The sequence below is a fragment of the Coffea arabica genome, chromosome 1e (genome assembly GCF_036785885.1).
Source record: "Coffea arabica cultivar ET-39 chromosome 1e, Coffea Arabica ET-39 HiFi, whole genome shotgun sequence".
Lineage (NCBI taxonomy): Eukaryota > Viridiplantae > Streptophyta > Magnoliopsida > Gentianales > Rubiaceae > Coffea > Coffea arabica.
Genome location: NC_092311.1, coordinates 3,418,102 through 3,438,837, shown reverse-complemented (window position 1 = coordinate 3,438,837; position 20,736 = coordinate 3,418,102). Strand labels below are relative to the sequence as shown.

Genomic DNA, 20,736 nt, shown 5'->3' with positions numbered 1-20,736 from the left:
TAAGGTGTTTTGCCAGTCTTTTTATGTGGGATTCTATTTTGTAAGTGACATGCAGATAATATAGCTTCTCCCCATAAATTATCTGGAGCATGAGAACTAATTAACATAGAGTTCATCATTTCTTTTAATGTTCTATTTTTCCTTTCAGCTACTCCATTAGATTCTGGAGAATAAGGTGGAGTTATTTCATGTATTATGTCTTCCTGTTCACAAAGGTTATCTAAAGTTAAATATTCTCCACCCCTATCTGATCTAATTCTTTTTATCCTTTTATTAAGTTGATTTTCTACTTCAGACTTATAGGATAAAAAGGCATTATAAGTATCATCTTTATTTCTAAGTAAATAAACTTTGGTATATCTAGAATAGTCATCTATAAAGGTGACATAATACCTTTTCCCACCTCTAGTCATTGTTTGTTTTAAATCACCTAAATCAGTATGAATTAAATTTAATAACTCAGTTTCTCTATGGACAGTTATACAACTTTTCTTTGTTATTTTAGCTTCTGCACATATTTCACATTTGTCCATATTATCATTAATACCAGAAATTAGACCACATGATTGCATTTTCTTTATATAACCAATATTAACATGTCCTAATCTAGCATGCCATAAAGAAATGGAATCAACAATATAAGCAGAAGAAGATGCATTTTCATTTATCACATTGGAAATATTAAGTACAAAAAGTCCCTGATTACAATAGCCTTTCCCTACAAACACATTATTTCTTGTCATTACAATCTTTTCAGATTCGAATGATACTTTCACCCCAACTTTTCCAAGCAAAGCCACAGAAACAAGATTTGCCCGAATATTTGGAACATGCAGCACATCATTAAGAGCCAAAGTATTTCCTGAAGTGAGTTTCAATAGTACTTTGCCCTTACCCAGAACTTTAGTAGTTCGTGAGTCTGCAAGGTAGACTATTTTTTTCATCATCCCCTATTGAAGTATAGGAGGAAAACGCTTCTCGATTTGCACATATGTGCCGAGTAGCCCCAGAGTCTACCACCCATTCTTTAACATTAGCTGCAATGTTCACTTGAGAGATGACTGCAGCAATTATTTCATCTCCTTCGGTTAAATTAACCTTAGGAGGATTACCATTTGCTTTGTCACCTTTATTGTATCTATACAGGGCAACATAATGTTCTGATTTTCTACAATAATGGCAATTGCCTTTCTTTTTCTTAAAGTTGGGAATATTAGGCTTGTAATTGGAATTTTTTAGTCTATTATACTGGGACTTATTGGCTTGCATATAGCTACAATACACGTCAAATAATTCATTTAAGAGTGTTTGTAAAATAGTATGCCTACATACCTTATTGGCATATTGCCACGATTCTTGTATTTTGACATCTGTGGTTGAAGCAGGTTGGGACTCCGTTAGTGCATAGACCACTCCATGGATGTCGAGTCGTGAGTGTACTCGTTCTTGCCACCTTTTGAAATTTTCATTGGCGAAAATTTCAATTTTGGATACATCTGGAAAGGGCTTGGCGAATGGTAGTGCCACTGCAACAGTTGCTGATGAAGGCTGCGGGGTGCTAACATTGTCAGATGCCTTAGTTTCTTAGATTGTTGGATAATTGGCTACAACAATGTTAACACTATCTGCTTGAGTCGTGCGTAGCACTGTCCTAAGAAACTATTTCATGAAATTGAAATGTTTCCCCAGGATTAAACAAGCCTTCTTCTATTTATTGCGAACAAGAAAGACAAACTTTCTTCTTGTTGCAAACTAGAAGGACCAGAACTAGCAAATTAAAACCAGCAGATATATATATAAAAAGGATGAGAACAGAATTATCAGGAAGATATCAACTAACAAAAAAAAAAATAAAAGAGAGAGAGAGAGAGGGATAGAGCAGCTATCAAAAGATATTAACTGAAGCTGCTGGGGTGATTTTCTGAGGGAGAAGTGGATCCTATTTATAGACTTCAGAGTGAGGTGCAACCCTTCTCACTTCCGATGTGGGACAAAGACTGCAACCCTTCTCACTTCTCAATGTGGGACAGAGAAAATAATACTTCTCATTTTTTTCGATGTGGGACAAAGAATATTTTTGAAATACTATATATTTTACAACAATCATGTTAGATAGCAGAAACTATAGCAAATGCATTATATTTTGCCAATGTTTTGGTACACGTAAGGTCAATCGTAGGTGCTACACCATGAATTTGCATTCAATTGCTACACCAGATGTAAATGCAGAATTTGTATATCCTTGGATGGGATTTGTTGCAAATGTTCCTGATGACAATAGAAATGGATAAGATGTTGGAAGCTGTGGCTCTGAGGTTAAGAATGATCTGACTATGAAAGGGTTTAATCCAATGACTGTGCAACCATTCTGGAACTGTGCAACATTATCAGGGTATGCAATAGTTGAGTTCAACAAGAACTAGACAGGATTGTCTTCAGGCAATGGCGTTTGAAGAGAATTTTGAAGCAGAGAATCTTGGTAGGAGGGATTACTATGAAGCATATAACGGGTGATAAGCATGGTTCAAAGTCGCGGTCACGGCCTGGACCGTTCCACGCCAGTCTTGGCATATCGGTCACGGTGAGACGCAAATTTTGAATCATTTAATATTCTAAAAATTGTAAATAATATTCAAAAATATGCTGAACAAAAATAATTAACAAAATTAACAAAAGAAAATTTGTCAAATGTAAATTTGTGAGTTGACTCGGACCAATTCGGCCGAGACTATCAGTATCGGAGACTTTTCAGACGAGTTCTCGGTGAATCAAGTATCTCGGAGTCATCTCATTTCGATATCATATCAGAGGGTTCGTTCCGGTGACAACTTAGCCGAGTTGTCTCGGTCTCGGCAGAGACTTTGAACCATGCTTCCGGGTGATAAGTGGTATAGATGGGTTGCCTGTGCTGATGATTATCATTCATCAGAATTAATTGGAGAATATCTTCAAGAGAAGGCAGATTTGACGACTATTGCTGATATTGAAGCAGAAGTGAAGTGAAGCAAATAACTTCACGGCTTATTGACAATTTTACCAAGGAAATACAAGATAACTGCAGGTCCCTCAGGGTTTGTGAGCGTAAATACAATGAAACTATTATACTCTCATTCGATTTGATGACTCGAAATGATGAGATGGGTCGATTCCATAATGAAAGTGTGTACTCATTCCTCACATCCAGAGAATGATATCTTTAGTTGTTAATGATTTGATGCAGTGTTATTTCGCTTTCACCCTTTTCACTAGTGACAATATCTGCATTGATTTTCCCTCACTTTCTTCCGTTCACATGAATCAGAGATACGAAAGATGCAGGACACCATGCTAATCAGTTGAAAAGGTATCTTCAGAGCATGCAGCCAGAGGCATGGAAACAAAAGCTGATTGAGCGTAAGAAAGAATTGGAGAAACGGGAGGTTCAGAATGAAATAGAGAGGCAAAAACTTGAACTACAGAATAAAATGGTACATATCTGAACATACCATTGAAGATAAATGAGAACAACCCAACCCACATTGAACGTATGCAATACTAGAATTTGGAACTGCAAGCAGAAAAAGAGAGCAACAATCAACAGAGGAATAGCATTCCAGCAGTTGAAATATAAACCACTCAAATCAAAAGCTAAAAGAGTTCGCAACCTAATGAAATTGTTAGCCTTGTTTTGTTGTTTAATAGATGAAACTTGACATTACTGTACCCTTCTTCTTTTGAGTTGTTCAACAATGATATATGATATGTTCCAGTCGCTGAACAATCTCTGTAGTTAAGCGGTTCCTATATCTATGAACTTCTGTCAAAACTGGTAATCAATTTAGAAAACAGATATTTGTCTGCTGTGTCATGATCATGGTTCGCCAACTCGGCCGAGTCATAACCAGAACAGTCCCTACCGTTCCGATACCGATACCCGAAACGCCGATTATACCATATCCGATTTGAATCGCTCCGAAACAGTTGATATTAACCGAGTTAGAACGGTGTAGAAGGATACCAGCCAAATTCTCGGATTCGACTCGGATATGAACCGGTCAGATCATAAACAGCAACAAGAACACAGAGAGTCGGCCACCCATGCTTTCTTGTTTTCTTTCTCAACCACAAAGACAAGATTTAGGGGAAAAGGAGGATAAGGGGAGAAGCATACCGTCAATTTCTGTGTGCCTTTTGCAGAGAGGGAAGGAGAAAACAGAGAGAAAGAAAAGAGAAAAGAAAGAACGAGGGTCACAGCAGTATCTAGAGTGATTATTTGGAGAAGCGAGCTGAAGGGGTTCTTCAATTTCTTCATCGTCCGGCTATGAAGGAAGGAGAGGAGAAAAACAGAGGGTGACGGCAGAGAGGGAAGGAGACAACAGAGGGAAAGGGAAAGTGAAAAAAAGAATGAAGTTGACTGCTGAATATCACATCTGGAGCTGAAGGGATCTTCAATTTCTTCGTCATCTGTACCGGGCGAAGGGGTCTTCAATCTGGCCGTGAAGGAGGAGAAAAAGGGCGAAAGGGAAATTGGAAAAAAAATGAAGAAAGGGACGGCCAAATCTGAGAGGAACAACACTAGTTGCAATGATCGTATGCTCTCCTTGGCTGCTGAAGAAGTGGAAGACAGCGTTGCTGAGTTGGATTCTGCATCATCTGTTGCTACTCCTTGGGATGTCTTTTCTCTCTTGTCCTTTCTCATTTATGGGTCCCTGCTTTGTAGAAAAGCTGGAAAGATTTGAAAAAAGGACAATTGGATAGTGCAAAAAAGCTGTTGTAGCATGTTTTGTCTTCGAAGTAACATGCAATTAACGTATCATGCTTTATTATGCTAAGAGAAGCTGGGGCTTTTGTACCGGATCAGGGAAAAATATAGAAGGAAAAATTGGAAGCACCTGAAGTTCAAGTTTGGCCCAAGTAATTAAGTGAAAATGCTTGTTTCTTTATATCTTTGCATTTCATAATATTATTTGATAAATATTTTTTTTATTGTATTAAATAAATACCGTTATTTTCTTTGTGTATAGAGATTTGTATTGTATTATGTAAGATATGATAATTTTATTCTTATATATAATTATTTATCTCATATAAAATAGAATTAGAATGTACATTTGATTCTAAAATCATTTATTACTAATGCTATAGGCCCTTATGGTAATGACAGTATTATTTTATTTAATAATCAGTAACTATATATGATAATGTAGGTATTTAGTAAATTTAATTTGATAATTGTGTTTTTAATGGTATTTTCTATTTTTAGTCAATTTTTCAGATTTTGAAAAAAATTTTATACACTATAATGTGCGTATCATCCGATATTTAACCGATATGCCGCGACGGATGTGGAACAATCGAGACCGCGACGTGACCGCGACCCGCGACGGCGAACCATGGTCATGATATGCGACTAAACTAGCTGGAAAATGTGAAGAGCGCTGCACGTTTGTTCAATAACTACTTGTAAAACTGAAAGAATCTCCTATATGTTTTAGGTCATTTGTAATTCAAACAAGCTGAAGTCCTTTGAGACGTGATTGGACCATTGTCTCCTCGATTCTTGATTTACTGACTAGCAAATCATTGGCAAAGCTGCTGCAGCAAGTCTCCAATCTTAAATTACCTGAGACAACTTCATTTTAACACTAACACTTTTTAGTTGAAGTCTTCGTAGTAGATGTTGTCAAAGAATAAACAAGATTTGCTCATTCAGACTGATTGACGAATTTAATCCTTTAATATGCCCCAAGCTTGCATCAAAACTATGTTAGACAAGTTTGCCTTAATACAGTCGTACATTTCTCCTATGATGGAATGCTGATCTCATATTAAACTAAAGCACATTATATGGTTGATCAAATACAACTCAAGTCTTGACATTTAACTCATTATAATCTCGCCTTGGAATAGATTAAGAAGATATTAAATGCCTTTCACTTCCTTGTACCGGATCAAATCCTCAATATTCCACCTTCACTCCAAAAAGCCAACAGGATCAAGTTCTTGGTGAGGGATCAATTGTGATGTGACAACAGTCTTAATTAAAAACAGAACCAGGTGGTGGAAGTTTACATTGTTAGTTTGCAGATGACGGAAATGCTATAATCTGCTGGTCCTTGAAAGACTTCCCATGTCTTTGGCTTTCTGGCGGAGAACAAATTTTTGTATTTTTCCTGTTGAAGTTTTTGGCAATTCCTCAAAAACAACAGTTCGTGGAGCCATATAATGTGGCAAATGATCACGGCAATACTTGATAATTTCATCTGCATTTGCATTACAATCATCCTTCAATTTGACAAATGCACAAGGTGTTTCACCCCAATAATCATCTGGTCTTCCAACAACTGCAGCTTCCAGAACTGCGGGATGGCTATAAATCACTGATTCCACCTCAATCGAGCTAATATTCTCCCCTCCTGAGATGATAATGTCTTTGGATCGATCTTTTAATTCTATGTATCCATCAGGGTGTCTCACCCCCACGTCCCCACTTCGAAACCATCCACCTTTAAAAGCATCAGCTGTTGCTTTACTATCCTTAAAGTATCCATTCATGATGGTGTTGCCTCTGAACATCACCTCACCCCTTGTTTTTGTGTCCGGTGGTACGCTTTGCATTGTTTCTGGATCTTTGATATCGAGTTCTTCCATGCCAAGGTGGTGCAACCCTTGACGAGCCTTGACCTTGGCCTTTGCATCAGGTGGTAGTGAATTCCACTCAGGTTTCCAAGTGCAAACTGTTCCAGGATCCTATGTTTCGGTCAAGCCATAGGAATGAGTAACATTGAATCCCAGCTCCTCCATCTTAAAAAGTACATGAGGAGGAGGGGGGCAGCGCCTGTCATCACTATCACTTTTCCTAGAAGCAGTCTCCGATCAACAGACGGTGCATTAATTATCATATTTAATACTGTAGGTGCACCACCCATGTGGCTCACTTGGTGCTTAGCTATGCACTCAAAAATCCCTTTTGCAGTTACATTTCTTAGACAAACATTTGTGCCGCCCTGTGCTGCAACGGCCCAAGTAAGGCACCAGCCATTGCAATGGAACATCAGAACAGTACACAAATAAACAGGCATGGATGGCATTTCGTTTAAAAGAGCAGCTGCCAGAGAATTGAGGTAGGCTCCTCTGTGACTGTAGACTAGAGGTGGCAATATGGATAAATGGTTCATAATTGGTTTTGACTTAATGGATGGTGGATGAAATTTATCCAATCCATTTAGATCCATTTAATAAATGGATCTAAATGGATGGATCTAAATGGATTAAATAAAAACCAATTATCCATTTATAATCCATTTAAATATTTTTGTTACTTTTTTTTTTGTATTACCATTTCTTGTAAATTCAAGCCACAAAATACCACGGATGTAAATTCAAGCAAAATGAACCTTCATTTCACTAAAAAACTATCTGAAATTATTATTATTATTATTATTATATATATATGTATATATATATTACATATTACAGAGTAGCCATATATTGCAAACTAGCCCAAACAATAGAAGTCCTGCATAGACCGTTTGTAGGGTATCTACAAAAATACCAACACTGGCTTTTATTCGTACTCACACAACACTTGCAATGTCTACTACTAAAGCCACGGATGACTTTTGAGCTCAACATCTAGTAATCAGGTGCATGGGTGTACCAAGCAGGCCATGTTCCCTTTGTCCTGACCTCTTCAAAGCCAATCGAAATCCCACGTACTGTGGAGTTTAGAAGAAGAAACAAAGGAATAATTAATTAGTTCAGCAGTAAACCCCAACATTCAGTTTCAGGGTTGGTTACCATTCACGGGAACGGCTTTTTCACACCCCAACAGCAATTTTAGGATGGCTCCTTTTTTAGTCATTTCCTTTCCCTCTCTTTTATTTGGTTTTTAAGTAAATGGATATATATGATTTTTGTGGATAATCCATATAAATCCATTTAATTTAATGGTTTTACTTTGATCAACCATTTAAAACCAATACTATAAATGGATAATCCATTATCCATTTAATTATGGATTATATGGATGGATAAATGGATCTCAATCCAAATTGCCACTTCTACTGTAGACAACACCTTTGGGGCTTGATGTTGTACCTGAAGTGTAATTCAAAGCAATAGGATCCCACTCATCATGTGGCCTTATAACCTCAAAGTCTGGTCTTCCTGATGCCAAGAAAGATTCGTACTCTAAATTGTCATTATTGAAATACATGTCACTAACCCTGGAAGATGAGCTAGCTTGGTCAGGAATCACAACTAATTTAGGCGTCTTGCTGCTTGTCTTTAGTAGAATTCCTAATGCCCCTTCTGCAATATGAAGTAACTGATAATCAACAAAAATGGCTTTTGCACCTGAGTGTTTTAGCAATGTCGACACCATTGCTGAATCATGACGTATATTGAGAGGGGAAAAAATTCCCCCCGCCCCCGCCCCATCCCCTGCCCCGCCACCTGCAAAAAAAAAGTATATATATATAAATAAATATATATAATATGTAATTTAATTAGTTATAAACTTATGATAATGATATTATTAGTTAGATATATTATATAATATATATTAATGTATGCAATATAATTGATATTATCAGTTATATGAATAATTAGACATGTCTACTAATATAATTTATTAATTAGTTATACTAAATTTACTAATACATTTATACTAAATTTCTAATTACACTTAATAGAATAACACTTTTTTCTCGAAAAAAAGCACAAACACAATAATGAATTAGTGATTGTATTTGTACAAAAAGTGAAAACTTGACTATTTTAGTTGTATTTATTTCATCATGTTGGATTGTATTCAAATAACTTTTGTTTGATTGTTTTTATGAGTTTCAATTGTAAAATTACAATGAATAATAACTTGATGATGTATTGATATTTTAGTATTTGATAATTTATTAAAATTTAACTATAATAAAATTTTATTAACCCCGCGACGACAATTTTATTAACCCCGCAGGTGGAAGCGGGGCGAGTGGGAGGCGGGGGATGGGGCGGGGGTCGGGGGGAATTAATAGGCAACGGGGCAAGGGGTGGGGGAGGGGGAGGGGTCCCCCGCTCCAACTCCGCCCCGTTGCCATCCCTAGACACACCACATCAGGTGGTTTAGACAAGAGAACACAGTCTTCTGTTGCATATGCACGCAAACTGTTTGACTTGTAATCCATGAAATACAGGGAAATCTAAGAAAGGAAAGAAAAGTTTTAAGGTTCTGAGGTAGTTCATGTTTTCAGCTACACTTGACGAGTTCTAGTGTGCTCTGTGTATAACTTGACAATATTTTAGGGAGAAATGTGGAGGAGTCCATTCAATAGGCCATGGACAAGTTGAATTCAAAGTTTCAAGCTTTTCATAAAGCTCAAGCCCTCAGGTCTAGCTAATTCAGTGTACCTATATCTTAGGAAACTCAACCTTACTTTCAAATTTAAGCATGTGACAAGACTTGATTTAGAAGATCTTCTAGGCACTCAATGTTCTATAACAAAACGTTTACTTTTAGCCTCATCACAAACCAGCAGAAATATTTTCAGCCAGCAGAAGTATTACTTCCAGCTCATCAAGTCCTCTATCAGAAGTATCATTAACCAGCAGATGGAATTTCTGGTATACTTATCAAGAAAGGAACCTCATCATTGTACCATAACTGAACAGCAAGACTGCAGGATTCAAAGAACTTTGCCAAAACATTCCAATGGTTAAAGCACACAGATATTAGCACCAGAGATGCTTGAAGCTACATTCAAACTTGAAAAAGCACCTGAAGTTCAGATATCAAGATTAGACCTATTCAAATACAAAAGGTCAACATTTTTGTAGCGTACTTGCTAGGAAAGTAGTGTTCGACAAACTCTGTCGTAAATGGCTGCTGAGAAACCAAAATTGACCCTCAAATGCACAATTCCATAAGTTAGCAATTTCATAGTGATATCTTTACTATAATGCTCCAGACACTCAAAAGCTTCTTGATAGGTTAGCATGTCTTTTACAGGTTTCAAGTAATCTGGTTCCATTAGGTGCCAAATTCCCCTTCCCCCACCATATCCATGCGACCTTTCTTTTTTTTTTTTTAACAAAATAAAAAAGAAAAAGGTTGAAAGAATTTAGAGTTGGGTAACAGCAATAAATTGCATAATTAAACCTCCGACTACTACAAAGTCACTGAATTGAGGCATGAAAATGACCCACCAAAAAAATATATATAAGGGGCAGTTGGTCCCTTGTGGGCTCATTGAAATGGAATCAATCTATAGTAATGATGTCAATGCATGTCTATTCAACAACCCGTGCAATGATTGATAGAGACAAAAAATACCCAGATGATATCATTCCAAACAAAGGCAGAAATCATTTTTAACATTCCAACTAGCTCCCAACAACCAAGTAATCAGAAGAAAATTACAATCCAAAAAAAAAAAGATTCAATCGTGATAATTAACCAACAACCATGGTTCAAAGTCGCGGTCGCGGTTGCGGTCGCGGCTTGGAACGTTCCACATCGGTCTCGGCATATCGGTCACGGTCTCGGTGAGACGCAAATTTTAAAGAATTTAATATTCTAAAAATTGTTAATAATATAAAAAAAGTATGCTAAACAAAAATAATAAAAAATAGCCAAAGAAATGGCCGAATCAATCCGTCGCGGTGTAACTCGGCCGATTTCTCGTCTTGACTCGGGATAACTCGGAGTGACTCGGTGTGACTCGGCCGAGTCAATCCGTCGCGGTGACGTCTCGGCCGATTTCTCGGCGAGATGAGTATCTCGGTCTCGATTCGTCGCGGTCTCGTCTCGGACTAGGCCGAGACGGTGACGACTCGGCCGAGTCGTCTCGGTCTCGGCCGAGTTTTCGAACCATGCCAACAACAGAACAAATTGAAGGACTTTTAATTACAGAACAAATTGAAGCATAGAAATTAAAGAAAACAAAACGAACTGGACAAGAAGAAAATGCAGGTAAATTGTGAATAACAAAGAAAGCCCAGAAAATTCAAGGATTAAATGGGAACTTACAACATCATGACGGGAGATTCCGAGGGAGTGAAGAGCAGAAGCGAGTCTGGCGCACCTGCCACGAGTTTCTGCCCAAGTGAACTTTAAATCGCCATACACTACTGAAATCCTGTCTCTGTATACAATTGCCGAACGCTCCAAGAAACTTATGGGCGTCAGAGGTACATAATTTGCTGAGCATTTGACAGTACCCTCCATTGATGATTCTATCCTTTTATCTGAAAATCCAAAAGAGCGCTTCTACTATCAACAGGAAAGTAGATAAGAGAGGTTGTTTTCCTGTTGAAACTTGGGCGATGGATTGTGCAGTATCGTTGAAGTATGCTACAAATAAATGGACCCTTCCTTGCGTGGGGTGTGAATTTACCGAATGAGGCCTTTGTTGACTCAGCTGCAAATTGAAGGTTGGCTATATGCTGCAGATGTGACAACTTGTCGGCAACAAGGTGTGGCTACGAATTGTTGGCAACTTCCAGGAAGTCTCCTCTTTAGAGTGTAGCTTTGCAAAAAGTGGAAAAATTTGGAAGCGCAAAAAGTTGTGTGGAAAAATTTCATTCCCGCAAGTTTTAGCCTCCTTGCTGCCCTTAGTTGCCAAAGTTGAACCATATCCTTCCTTGTCTCATCGCAGAAAGCATCCCCCCATCACCATTGCAGAACACTTTCATCCTAATTCCAATCCCAAGCGAGAAAAAATGGCTGATACTGCTGTTAGTGCTACTATTCAGGTTGCATTGCAGTCGGTTGTTTCCCTTGCCGCTGATCATGTTAATCTGGTTCGTGAATTCCCAACGGAGCTGGAGAGACTCAACAAATCTGCTGAAATGATTCGAGGCTTCTTGGCTGGTGCCGACGAGCAAATGCATAGCTCAGACGTGAAAATTTGGCTCAAGCAGCTGGAAGAAGAGGTTTTCAAAGCTGACAATGTGCTGGACGAGCTCAACTGTGAAAATCTTCGTCGGAAGGTGAAGTATCGAAATCAACTCACGAAAAAGAAGGTATTCTTCTGCTTTTCATTCTTTAATAAAATTGGTTTTCGTTGGAGGTTGGGTTCAATGATCAGGGAGATCAACACGAACCTTCAAAGGATCCATCGGGATGCAGAAGGTTTGGGACTGGCCTACAAGCACCAAGTTGAAGATGCATTCCCTACTATTGCTTCTGGAGCCACAACAAGCCGACAGACCGACTCTACTATCGTTCGAGGAGATGTCCTAGGAAGAGACGAGGATGAATCAGAAATAGTTAAGAAGTTGTTGACCGAATCTGAAAGTGTTATTTCAGTTATTCCCATAACTGGCATGGGTGGATTAGGCAAAACAACTCTAGCTAAAGCCGTTTACAAAAATGAACAAATTGTTGGACATTTTGACAAAAAAATTTGGGTTTGTGTGGCTGAAGAAGTAGATAAAATCGAGAAGGTCTTCAAAATGATTCTTGAATCGTTAACAGGAGGAAAGGTTGAAGGGGATCGTAGGGAGGTTATAGTTCAAAAAATTCAAGATGAACTCAAGGCAAAAAGATATTTCCTTGTTCTTGATGATTTGTGGAATGATCAAGAAGTATTGTTGAATGACTTTTTCAGCACTTTGGCGGGACTCAATGCGAAGAAAGGGAGCTGGTGTCTTGTTACCACTCGTCTGCAAGAAGTGGCAATTATTCTGTCTAGACATCCGCAGATCAATTTTACTCGCCATGAGCTAGGAAAGCTCTGCAATGATGATTGCTGGTCTATCATTAAAAAATGGGCAACTTTAGGGGAAGAAGTACCAAAAGAATTGGAAGACATGAGGCACCAAGTTTTAAGAAGATGTGACGGTCTACCTCTGGCAGCAAAGTTAATCGGAGGTTTGTTATCTAAAAAGAGAAAAGAGGAGTGGCCATCTATTTTGGAGGAGAGTCTCTTGAATGGAGATCAGGGTGGGATCGAGCAAATAATTAAGGTGAGTTTTGATCATCTGTCACCTGTACCGGTTAAGAAATGTTTTGCATATTGCTCAATTTTCCACCAAGATACTAGATTGGAACAAGATCGACTAGTTGAGCTTTGGATGGCTGAAGGCTTTCTTCAACCGGATTCCCAAAATGAAAGAATGATGGAGAAAATAGGATATGAGTATTTGAGAATTTTGCTGCAAACTTCCTTATTGGAAGAAGTAAAAAATGAGTGGGGAACATGGTATAAAATGCATGACCTTGTGCATGATTTTGCAAAATCAATTTTGAATCGTAACGGTAGCAATCAGGACCGTTACCTTGCGGTATACTCACCCGAAAGAATCAATGAAAAAGCATCAGCATCACTTCGCACATTATTTCTGAAGGGTGGCATAGCTGATGATATGTTATCAAAGTTCAAACACTTACATGTCCTAAAATTGTTTGGAGCAGATGTCAAAGCGTTGCCGACCTCCATTGGCAAACTAATACATTTACACTTACTTGACATTTCAGGTTCTAGGATTAGAACTTTGCCAGAATCTCTTTGCAAACTTTATAGTTTGCAAACACTGAGAATTGGCATGCTTGTAGACGGTTTTCCAAAGGAGATGAGCAATTTGATTAGCATGAGACATCTTCACTATGATGATGATACAGGATGCGATGATGATGATGATGATGATGATGATGATGATACAGGACGTGAAATCCAAATGCCATCCGGGATTGGACGATGGACTTGTCTTCAAACGTTAGAGTTCTTTAACATAGGTCGTCAAGAGGAAGGTCGTGGTATCCAAGAACTTGGAACCTTGCAAGATCTTAGAGGCTCCTTGGAGATCAGAAATCTTGAATTAGTAAATGGCAAAGATGATGCTGAACTAGCGAACCTATCTAAAAAGCCAAATATGTATCGGTTGGTATTTGAGTGGGGCAATAGGGATCGAGAAAGTGATAATTGTGATGAAGATGTGTTGGAAGGCCTCCAACCTCACCCAAATTTAAAAGAGTTACAAATTTTGAAGTTCATGGGTGATCAGTTTCCACAATGGTTCATGAATTTGACATTGACATCACTGGTGGAGTTGCGGGTGGAGGAGTGCACAAGATGCAGAAAGCTCCCTGCGCTAGGACAGCTGCCATTCCTCAAGCGCCTCTATCTGACTAGATTGAAAAACACAACATGCATTGGGCTTTCATTCTACAGTACAAGTGCTGAGGAGGACGGCGGATCAGGAGGTTCAAGCACTATTAGCAGACAAACATTCTTTCCAGCCCTTAAAATTCTCTGGCTTAAAGGCATGAAAAATTTGGAAGAGTGGAAGGACGCACACGAAATGATGTCAACCGCAGGTGAAGTACATGTGATGGATGTGTTTCCCGTGCTGGAAAAGTTGTATATTTGGGGTTGCCCCCAGCTGACCACCATTCCAACTCCAAGTCGTTTCCCAAGTCTTGATGTATTGGAAATAAAAAGGAATTGCCATGTTTTGGTGGCAGAAAAGGTTTTGAGCAATATAACCAATCTCTCGTCCCTTGACTTAAGGGGTGACTTATGGGATCGTGGTGGTCAATGCATCAAGTCTCTAAAATTAGTGAAACGACCAGAGAGCAGCTTGAGTATTGATGGCTGTCACAGTCTACCCACTGCTATGCTTGAACGACTCTGTCTTTTTCCAACTCTTCAGCATGTAGAATTGATGTCTGCCCATAATATAACAACACTAAGAAGAATGAGTTGCGCCGCTTGTCTTAAGAGATTGACAGTCACTTTTTGTGAGAATTTACGGGAGTTGCCAGAAGATCTTTATCAATTTCAAACTTTAGAGGACTTGGAGATACAGGGTTGCTCGAGAATTAAATCATTTGGACATCCAAATCCTAAAAATTCATTTGGACAGAGAGGCCTCCTTAAGTCTCTTAAGCGATTTACTATCGATGAGTGCGATGAATTAACAAGATTACCAGCGGAGATGTTCGAGTCCTGTACGTCTCTCCGAAAGCTGACATTGTTCAAGTGCCGCAGTCTGGTCTCCTTTCCCCTTGATTTGCGACGAACCCCTTCTCTCCAGAGCTTCTCGTTATGTGGGTGTCCCAACTGGATTGCTGAGATGCCTAGTGGATTTGGCCATCTTACCAGCTTAAGGGAAGTGTCGATTGGTCCCTTCTCAGATTACTCAGTAATCGAATTTGATTGGGCTGGATTAGCATCTTCATCAACACTCCGGCACGTGTATTTGTATGGGATGCGTGACACGAAATCTCTGCCACACCAGCTTCAATGCTTGACTACCATCACATCACTATCTCTACGTTACTTCGGAGCAATCGAGGCCTTACCAGATTGGCTTGGGAATTTTGCGTCTCTTGGTGAGCTAATTCTGTTGGGTTGCCCAAAGCTTGAATATTTACCCTCCTTAGATGCCATGGAACGCCTCAAATTAAGACGTCTGGAAATTAGTTATTGTCCTCTATTAAAACGAAGATGCACTCCTCAAAGCGGCTCTGAGTGGCCAAAGATCTCTAATATTCCAAAGCTTGAAATTTGATTAAAAGTCATCTTTTTGAGCCATCGGGTAAGATTTCACTGCAAATTTTTGATTAATTGCTTTTCATTATTGGATATTGCTGTTCTTCACCATCTTATTCTATCCGTATTCCTCTACTTCTTCTGGTGAAATTACTCTCTCTTTCAATTTATAAACTAATTCTTGTCATTAACAAAGTAGAGTTACGAGCAAATTGAAAGACAATGAAATTGTGGATTTCATCTACTTTTCTGAACCATCGAATGAATTAATAAGCATGGTAAAATTCACTACTAAATGTGAACTTGGTACTGACTATTGTCCACGAAATTGACTGACATTGCAAGCGTAAACATTCAGCTTCAATGGGTATGTTCTTATTTTTTTTGTCACTGATATTTCCAAACAACATTAAAACCAATGAAACAGCAATTTGGGGAGAACGTTAAAATTTTTGTTTTTACCGCTGGCATTTAATAGATGGATATGTTCTTAATATTCACTGTTCTCTCTCTGTAAGAATCTGCATTATGTTTGCCATAAAATTAGCTCAATGTCGATCAAGTTGAAATTGTTTGCAGAGGAACTAGGCTGCTGCTAAAACTATAAATTCTTATCATCTTTTAAAATTTTTAAAATTCAGATACCATAACATTATGGCATTGTAGGCCACAAGTGTCAGTGAAGCAGGAAGCAGTGATAGTGCCGAAAACATTGCGAAAGGCTCAAAAGTGTGCTCGAGGCAAAGTCAGCCTGGAACCTCTAAAGCATCTTATTGCACTTTTCACATTCTCCAACTGCAACATTAGGCTGTGGTTTCCAATCTTTTTTGAAGAAAGATGAGGAGGTATGTGGTTTGGAAATTTCTCCACCCAACTTACTAGAAGTACAAGGGAATTGCTCCAAGTTTGCAAGTATGTTTGAGTCATGTAATTGTGCCTAAATGTCGGGTGGTATCTGCACTAGTGTATTTTCTTTATGGGTTAATCAATGGAATTTAGCTTAATTTGTTGACTGTTTAGGATTTTGAGTGATAAATTGTTACCAGACCAAACCTTTCCGTGGCTCATGTTTCTACTTAATGTCATAATTGAAGCAGCATTGTGACATAATATTATGATTTTTTTTCCAGGATTTGTTTAGGAAGTAGAGATCATGCTTTTTGGACAAAGAACACCAAGGTTCTCGTGTTGTTCTTATGAGAATGTCAAGAGGGAGGAGTTATTTTCACTTATCAGTCAGTTTTTGAAGATGGAAGGTAGTTATCTGTGATTTTTCCCACCAGAATGCCACTCAGAATGTGGAAATGAAGGTAAAAAATGTTGACTGCATGTCTATTGGCCTGTTTCAATGGCTTTTCTTTTTTGTGTTTTTTATCTATTTTCTGGAAGTATTTAACAAAATAAATCAAATATTGAACCTTTTCTCCTTGTAGCATGCTGAAAACAGAGTGGCTTGTGCCAGGCTTGTAGAAAGTAGTATGGATTGAGAAGAATTAGAGAAGAGCATGGTAGCTGGTACTGGAGAGCTATCAAGGTACAAGACTTGCTTGAAGAAAACTGGACGTGCTAATACTTTAGTTCCATAGGTGACAAGATTTGATGGAAAGAAGTTAGACATTGTAGACAGCATTGGTGATCGTTTGGATGACATAAACGAAGCATGCGATTGCAGTGTAAGTCGTTCATTTGGATGGAATCAGTTCAAAGTTTTGGTGCTGCAATTGCAGCGGCAAAAATTTCTACATTCTCGTTCAAAGGTTCCCGCCAGATCTTGCAAGGCCTTTGTGAATTGGACAATAGGTTATACCTTTTTGCTCAAGAACAAGAGAGACTCATTATACAACTGTGCTAACAGTTAGTCATTCCAGGTACCAGGCTCAGTGTTGAATTTGTTTTAGTAAAATAACGTACCCTAAGTACCTTCTTGGTTCTTAACTAAATTATTTTGACATGTCTACTTCAAGATAAATAGTCACAATCCAAAAAATTGCAGTTTGAATGATCAATAAACAGGTTTTGTTATTGTAGCATTCTATCTGTTATGTTTTAGCTAAGAAAGACTAGCAAATCTAAAAATAATTTAAAATTATTAAGAAACCACTTGGAATATGTAACATTTCAGAAGGCTAATGAAGGTGGGAAATCAATGTTAAATGTTTCACATGAAGTTCTCCAACATGGTTTCACCTAATTACAGGTACTCTATCACAAAGTATCTGCTTGTTAGGTTAAATGAGCATGTTTCAGCATGCTCATTCAATGGAAGTTGATAAATTACTCTTAAGAACTAAAGGAAGAAGGAAACAACTTGCCAACACTGAAAAGATATTGACATCCATTACCTATTTCTTTCTGAAAACGGTTATTCTTTTCTGATTTTGTTTGGCCCAAAGATTTTAGTCGGTCAGGAGAAATCAGTCGGCTAAAAGAAGTTAATAAGAGAATTTATGAATGCTAGTACATGAATATAAATTTTTCATTTTTTTCTTCAGATTAGTTTGCCAAACTCTAGTTTAAGACGTCGTTTTAGAAAGAGAGGAAAGATTATCATCTTACTCTTCCTTTAACATTTAGTTAAACATTTAGCTTTGATCATCACTTTCTTTTCAGAAAGAATCACAAGGACAATTTATGCAAATTCAATTGACTTTTGCTACCATTACTTCCTTTTGGTTTGTTAATGCTCTGTTTTTTAGCCTTTCATTTTTGGTTATCTAGTAGATTGGTGATTTTTTTCCATCCTACTTGCATAAGGACTTACTTGCTCATGATAAAATATTTATAGAAATATCTATTTCAGCATTTTAGACAAATGTCTCATGGGCTATGTTGGAACATGTACAAAGCAGTGGTTTCCAAGCAAAAATGTATGGATGTTGATGTGGTAGACAATTGTTCTCTTAGGGAGTGAAGATCAGTCTTCTAGAAAGCAATATGTGACAGAGTAACATGGTGATGTTTTTTTTCCTGAATCTATTTAGGAAGCAGACATCATCTTGTTGGAAAAAGAACAACATGGTTCCCTGTCGTTTTTGTGAGAATGTCAAAAGGAAGAAATTACTGTCACTCGGCAGGCAAGTTTCCCAGATGAAGATGGTCATCAATTATAGTTATTTTGCTCATTAATTTGCACTAGCATTGATGGAGGCTTCTCAAACACCACGTAGAAAAATTGAAAGTGTTATGGTTCTGTAGTGCTCGGAATGCAGAAATGAAGGTAATGATTTGGCTAAACTTTTTGTTAGCCTGTTTCGATTTTTTTTTCTTTATCTATCTACTGGAAATGTAATTTGGTTCAGAAGAAGAGAAGATTTGATGATGGAAGCTAGATGTTGAAGATAGCAGTAACAGTCATTCGGAAAGCAAAAGCAAAGAGCAAAGCATGTAGTGGGATGGAAGAAATTCAAAGATTATGTGCTGCAAGAATATGTATTCACATGCAAGGGTTCCTAAGTCCTCGTTCAAAGGTTCAAGGAAGCACTACCGCTGGATCATGCAATGCCTTTGTCAATTGGACAATGGACTATACCTTTCCACCCAAAAATAAGAGAGATTCATGATGCACTTGTGCTAACAGTTGATTATTCCGGGTGTCCAACCTAGCTAGGTGTTGAATTTGTCAAGGTAAACTAACATATATTTACCATAATACCTTGTTGGGTTTTAACTTTTTTTTTATTTGAATAGTAGAAAATTAGAAATTTTTAACTTAAATAAGCAATAAATAGGTGCTTTTCAAGTAGCATTTTTTTTTTTGTGCTTTAGCTAAGAAAGATAAGTAGACCTAAGAATTTTTACCAAGAAACTCTTTTAAAATATCTGACATCTGTGAAGACCAATAGTAAATGTTACTCAAGGAAGTTTTTCAAGGTCCTTCATTCCACTTGATAGAGATATTGTGCCACAAGTCTATTCTGCTAAGGTTAGATGAGCATTTTTTCAGCGTAGCCATTGAAATGAAGTTGACAATTAACTCTTAACAAATTCAAGGAAGAAGGAAACTACTTGCCAACATTTATAGAATTGCGGCATTCTTTTGCTGCTTCTTTCTGAAAAAGGTTATCTTTTACTAGTCCATTTTTGTCCTAAGTATCTTAGTGTACTAGGAGAAATCAGTCTGCTCAAAAGAAAGCCCTTAGAGGCTAAATCCGTTGATTATTTGTTTTGAATTATAATACATGAATATCAATCATGACTTTTTTCCTTGGGTTATTATGCCAAACTAGCTAAGATTAGAACCTCACTTTGTAAGCATAGGAAGGATTGTCATCTCACTGATCTTCCGAGTTTTACATAGACATATAGCTTTCATTCTCATGTTCTATTAACATTGACAATATGCAAATTTTATTGCCCTCGCTAATTTTTGAATTCCATTTTTGGTTCATCTAGTAATTATTTGGAATGATCATCTTTCCATTACCAATTGTTAACAGTGTTCTTTGTTCATTGTCAACTCTTTATCCAATATATGTATCAATATTGAAGACAATCAGTGTCTAATAGGCTTTGTTGGAACATGTAGAAAGCAGCAGCTTTCGAGCTAAAGTGTATGAATGCAGTCTCGATGGATTAAAGGTTTACTTTGTTTCTCTCAAAGTTGGCATGTCTTTCACACACATATGGGACCTTTCATGTATTTTGCAGGTTTCTTCTGATCTGATTTGCTTGAGACAAAGGAATACATATGAAGGAACCATTTAGCTGGCATGGCTGAGACCTGTAGCCAATTTGGTTGATCTTGGTTCCAGTTTAAGCTGTCTGGATTGCTCTTTGTCAATCTCATGAATATGGATCTCATATCAATGGAAGCATTGAAAGTATGAAGATGAGACGGCAAGAATACCAGTAGCTAGCTGTTGGATTGTAGGCATGTAAAAAGTCTTTACTATACTAAAATTGTCACCCAGATAGCTGGCTAGAATGCATATATATATTACTCTAGCTTGGCCTACAGAGAGATAAGATTTGAGGTTTTAATGTGACCTAGAGCTTTCAGCTTTTGAACTACTTAATTGACCATGCTTTGGGGAGTTTGATTTAGGTTTCAACCAACCATGAGTTCATAAAAATAGGGCTAAATAAGTTTGAATTTTACAAGACTTGCCTCAAATGACTTCAAAAGCTCGCTGAAAATTTCTCCTTCCTCAATTTGTCAAACCAAATCCTGACCGGTCCTCTTCCAGCTGTCCAAGGCATTTGGTTTTTCTTTAGGGATAATTTCATAAACCTTCCCGGAGGTTTCTAACAATTTTACTAGCTT

General features: G+C 37.8%; 1 protein-coding gene and 1 pseudogene across 8 annotated transcripts; one reads left to right on the top strand and one right to left on the bottom strand.

Annotated features, from left to right (window-relative positions):
* Nucleotides 1–5,786: 5,786 nt before the first annotated feature.
* On the bottom strand, nt 5,787–11,341 carry LOC140008833 (butanoate--CoA ligase AAE1-like; annotated as a pseudogene).
* A 105-nt stretch (nt 11,342–11,446) lies between these two features.
* Nucleotides 11,447–20,524, top strand: LOC113697868 (putative disease resistance protein RGA3). Of its 8 annotated transcripts, XM_072051465.1 has the most exons (8): nt 11,447–15,519; nt 16,140–16,318; nt 16,604–16,783; nt 16,907–17,341; nt 18,455–18,690; nt 18,773–19,097; nt 19,999–20,051; nt 20,121–20,524. In XM_072051465.1, exon 1 carries the CDS (start codon nt 11,698–11,700, stop codon nt 15,490–15,492), a length of 3,795 nt encoding a protein of 1,264 aa, XP_071907566.1. In that variant the 5' UTR covers nt 11,447–11,697; the 3' UTR covers nt 15,493–15,519; nt 16,140–16,318; nt 16,604–16,783; nt 16,907–17,341; nt 18,455–18,690; nt 18,773–19,097; nt 19,999–20,051; nt 20,121–20,524. The 8 variants fall into 8 exon arrangements, with proteins under 8 accessions (XP_071907566.1, XP_071907573.1, XP_071907568.1 ...); XM_072051472.1 differs by lacking the exon at nt 19,999–20,051 and having other exon boundaries at nt 16,615–16,783; XM_072051467.1 differs by lacking the exon at nt 19,999–20,051 and having other exon boundaries at nt 18,776–19,097.
* Nucleotides 20,525–20,736: the final 212 nt, after the last annotated feature.